The sequence below is a fragment of the Triticum aestivum genome, chromosome 1A, assembly GCF_018294505.1.
Source record: "Triticum aestivum cultivar Chinese Spring chromosome 1A, IWGSC CS RefSeq v2.1, whole genome shotgun sequence".
Classification (NCBI taxonomy): Eukaryota; Viridiplantae; Streptophyta; class Magnoliopsida; order Poales; family Poaceae; genus Triticum; species Triticum aestivum.
In genome coordinates, this window is record NC_057794.1 from 518801968 (window position 1) to 518806652 (window position 4685).

Genomic DNA, 4685 nt, shown 5'->3' on the forward strand with positions numbered 1-4685 from the left:
GTGGCAGATGCCGACATCGAGCTTGTTAACAAGCGGCTTGACGAGGCACATGGTAAGTAATGTTTTTCCGGTCAATGTCACATAGTAAGAGCAGCATGATGCCAGTATCTTTAATATGTTGTGACTGTAGATGGAGCTGCCGCCATGGAGACCCTTCGGGCGAAACTTGCCCGAGCCAAAGAACAAACAAGGATTAGTAATGCGGCCGCTTTAAAGGCGGCCGAAGAGTTAAGAGTCGAGAAGGCCGCGCATTGCAAGAGCAAAGAAAAGATGGCCAAGATGGCTATAAAGTTAAAAGACACTACCGACCGTTGCCGGTTCCTTGAAGAAGAAAACTGAGCGAAGGCGATGGACCTCGAAAAGGCCACGATGGCGGCCAAAGACACCCGCTCTGCCATGAGGGCAAAGAAGGAAGAGCTGCGTGAAGCTGGTGATATTGTGGCTGGGAAGCCCTTTTTGCCGCGGAGGAAGTTTGGAGATCCGCGGTATGCCCCTCTGGATCGGCTGTGGAGTTCGGCCGACACATATCTGGATTTGACAGCGAGTGCTGTCAATGCGGCCGAATACTTCCGAGATCAAACAGATCGTGAAGTGGACAAGCTATTCTGGTCGCAGTTTAACGTTCCAGAGCGTCCGCTTCCACTAACTGATCAGCTTGCCGAATGGGCCGAACTCAATAGATTGTCCGGAATCGCCATGAGGTCCGTCGTGGATCATCTATGGCCGGAAAAGCCGAAGCCGAACAGCTATTTCAGCTTAGTGCAGCAGTTCCTTGGTGCGGTGCCGCGCATCAATGTGATGAAGAGGTCGGCGTGCATAGAAGGCTCGCGGATGGCCCTTGCCCGTGTCAAAGCATACTGGGCGGAGATGGATGCTACCACTGTTGCAGCGCAGGGTTCAGCCATAGGCCGAGTGGCTGTCGAGCACTATTTTGAAGAAGTTCTTGAGGGTGCTCGTTTGATAGAGGCCCAGTGCTCGAAGAATATTATGTTTGAGTGACATGTATTCCAATTGTAAAAACAATGTTTATGAAATTTATTAAGGCTGTATTTATACTTTTGCTTGAAAGTAATATGATGCCTCCTGTGCGGCCGTTTATGTACATATGTATATAACCTGAAAGATTGCAGTCGTCGGCTTCAACCCCCACGCATATAATGCGGAGGTGTTCACAGAAGACGCGTGTTCACACTTAATCCAAAGTCTTGGTCCTATTAAGGAGGTGATAGCGCAGTGAACGAGGCAACCAGACTATACTGCTTTAACACTTTCACTTAGCCGTAGGAGTTTGACGGTGGGGCTACTATATAGCCCCTGGTGGCTCCGCACTCTTCCGAATTCGGGGTGCGTACATGCCTGGCCGGGAAATGGCCCTTCGTTAAGGCGGAGGAATTCTAACATTCCGATATGTCATCGAGTGGTTGACCAGTCTCACGCTATATCATGACAGTCAGTTTTCGGCTTTCTCTACCGAGGTGCTTGTCCGGATGAACCGGGGCACAATCGCAGTAGTTCTCCTGGTGCCGCCTTAGCCGATAGAGCGGAATGTAAGGCAGCAAAACACAGGAGCCGGGCAAACCCAACATTTGACCAAAGACATGATTCGGAGCTGATGCATATAAGGCCAAACTCGCGACGCCGAACACTCCCTAAGGTATTCGGTCTTTATGGTATAAACCGGGCCTAAACAGTGCCCTTTGTAAGAAGCCCCTGGTGTCCAGGTACGTGCATTAGTCTAACGTGGCCACATGCCAAGACGTCAGCATCCTTCTCAATAGTACTGAGAATCCGAGGGATGTGTATCAACAAGAGACAATAAGAAAGGTTTAGCAGGGTCTTAATCTGAAAAGAATCCTTGAAACGGGTCCCTGCTGCACGTCTGCGCATGTGTCTCCGTTGTGCCGTATCCTGGACGGGTGTAGCATGATGGTCATCTGTAAAAGAGAGGAACTTAGGTGAAAAGTTGTCGTGCAAAAAGGTAGGTTTAAAGAAACCATGTATAGTTCAAGATGAGTAAAAATTGCCACTGGTCTGCGCGCGTTGAGCCCCTTGTATTTGTAATAGGGGTGTGGTCATCAAACCTGTATGAATTACATATAGATGAGCCGGACTCGTCTAACCGTGTCCGTGGTCTTGACGACCTATCGAATGCTTAAGTTGGTCGGGCCTTTTAGTGTGCGGCTGCCAAGGCAGCCGCACTCTCTTCGGCGCGCAGGGATCGCTCAATATTTCCATTTACTGTAATGATGCCACATGGACTGGGCATCTTAAGCATGAGGGAAGCATAATGCGGTATTGCGTTAAAGCAAGCGAAAGCTTCATGTCCAAGTAGTGTTTGATAGCCACTTTGGAACGGAGCAATGTGGAAGGTTAAATTTTCGCTACGGAAGTTGTCGGGGAAGCCGAATATAACCTCTAGTAGCAGGGAGCCCGTGCAATGAGCCCCTGGGCCTGGCGTTACTCCTCTAAAGGTAGTATTGCTGTGGCAAATTTTCGTTAGGTCTATCCCCATTTTGCGGATCGTGTCTTGATATATCAGGTTTAGACTGCTGCCACCGTCAGGACTCGTGTGAAGTGGTATCCGTCAATTATTGGATCTAATTCCAAAGCAGCCCATCCTGCGCGCCGGATACTTGCCGAGTAATCCTGATGGTCGAAGGTGATCGGTTGAGATGGCCAGTGGCAGAACTCCGCGGTGATAGGCCCTTGGGCATATTTATCTGGGAGTGCCGCTTTGTTTCTCCCCTTTATCACGTGTAACATGTTTACCGTTTTAACTTCGGGTGGAAATTTCTTCTGTTCCCCAATGCTTTGCTTGCGAGGCTCATCCTCGTCTTCGCTTGGTGTATCCCGCCCCTTATGTTCGGCGTTGAGCTTGCCGGACTGCTTGAAGACCCAACATTCTCCCCGTTGGTTGCCCCGGTCGTAGAACCGCCTAACCTGACCTCCCTTGTCTCCCTCCGCAGATCATCTCCAAGAAGAACCGCCGCGAGATCTGCAAGTACCTCTTCCAGGGTGAGCTCCTCCCCCTCCCCCGCCCATTTTACGCACCGCGCCGGCCGTGGCCAGGATTCAGATGCCATCTCGTTAGTCTTCTTCTATAGGGTTCGATCCATGTGTTGCATAGGGTTTTAACCATGTTGCCCCATCAGTGTTCTTGGCATCCATTGGCCGCAACGAGTTCGCTCTTATGCGCGGTTGCTGCAAGGTTCGAGCATAGACAATTTGGACACCACTAACATCCTAACTATAGAATCTTATTCATGTCAAGCTGCAATCTGGAAGAATTCTACTGACTATTACAGTAGTCTAAGCATCTTAACTGAATTCCTTGGTGCTAATTTCAACTTTTGATGTGTGCAAGAATGCCACTCCTTTGGACGGACTGAATGATTTTACTGATGAATCTATTGTGATGCGTGTGCAGAGGGAGTCTTGTACGCCAAGAAGGACTACAACCTGGCCAAGCACCCCCAGGTCGATGCCTTGAACCTCGAGGTCATCAAGCTCATGCAGAGCTTCAAGTCCAAGGAGTACGTCAGGGAGACCTTCTCGTGGCAGCACTACTACTGGTACCTGACCAACGACGACATTGAGTTCCTCCGCACCTTCCTCAACCTGCCATCTGAGATCGTGCCCAACACCCTCAAGAAGTCCGCCAAGCCCCCGTCCCGCCCCTTCGGCTCTGGCCCACCGGGTGACCCCCCAGGTGAGCTAAATATGTCCATCATTCTGTCTGTCTGTTTTGGGCATAAGGGTTGCTATTGATGTTGAGAATATAACCTCATTGATCATCTAGCTATGCACTAGATTTTTAGTTCGACAAGTACCAAACCAACAACCTAACTGCCGGCTTTGCTTAGTACGATCTGTAGGTAACTGCGGCACACACACACACACACCCACACTAACGATGTATTGCTATTGCATAATGTGCTTTTGCAACTGTGTGCAATGAGTTTACGGGTCTCCTTTGACTGCAGAAGCTGAATATCACTCCCTCTGTTAATAAATAAGTGATGTGGTTTTAGTTCACTTATTTATGACCGGAGGTAATACTTTGTAGAATAATTGTTCAACCTCTTTGTTTATGTGGGGTTCTTATTCATTTGATTTCGTCTTCCTGACAGGCATGTTTCGTACGTTGAACAACAATACGGCAATTGTGCACATCTCGTCTAGTTGTCTGAAGGAATGGGGCAGTGTTGCATGCAGGCGCAGGAGAATAAGCCACGGGTGAGGAAGACTAAGGAGGAGCGGAGGGAGATGGTCGAGTCCTTCGTCGACACTTACTGCCCCATATCTTTCCCCTCTCGCCTTAGTTATAGTTTTGAATTTTGTGTGTGTAGCCACATATAGTCTAACTAACATGCTCATTCTTCTGATTGTTGGTGGTTTGTTTTGCAACCATTTGCAGAAAGTTTGCATTGCAAGCCTACTTCTCTAGCGCAATGTTTCTTAAAATCATGATGGAACCTATATGTTCTATGATTTTGATGTTTTTTTGCGGCGTGATCTAGACTACGATTTTATCCACTGTTCTTATTTTTGCAATTTGGTCTATATGATTGGAATGCAATGTTGAGGAAGTGTGTCTTCCTCTTGAGCATCGTTTTGAGCAAATGTTTTATATAGAAGTTGCTGCCGCATGTTCAATTTGTTCCGATTTGGCTGGGTATGAGTCC

General features: G+C 48.5%; 1 protein-coding gene across 1 annotated transcript; it reads left to right on the forward strand.

The window, feature by feature from the left end:
- Nucleotides 1-2951: 2951 nt before the first annotated feature.
- LOC123041555 (40S ribosomal protein S10-1-like) lies at nt 2952-3810 on the forward strand (the record flags this gene model as incomplete). Its single annotated transcript, XM_044464180.1, has 3 exons — nt 2952-3015; nt 3428-3709; nt 3800-3810. Coding segments are annotated over 3 exons (357 nt in total), but the record flags the coding sequence as incomplete, so codon positions are not given.
- Nucleotides 3811-4685: the final 875 nt, after the last annotated feature.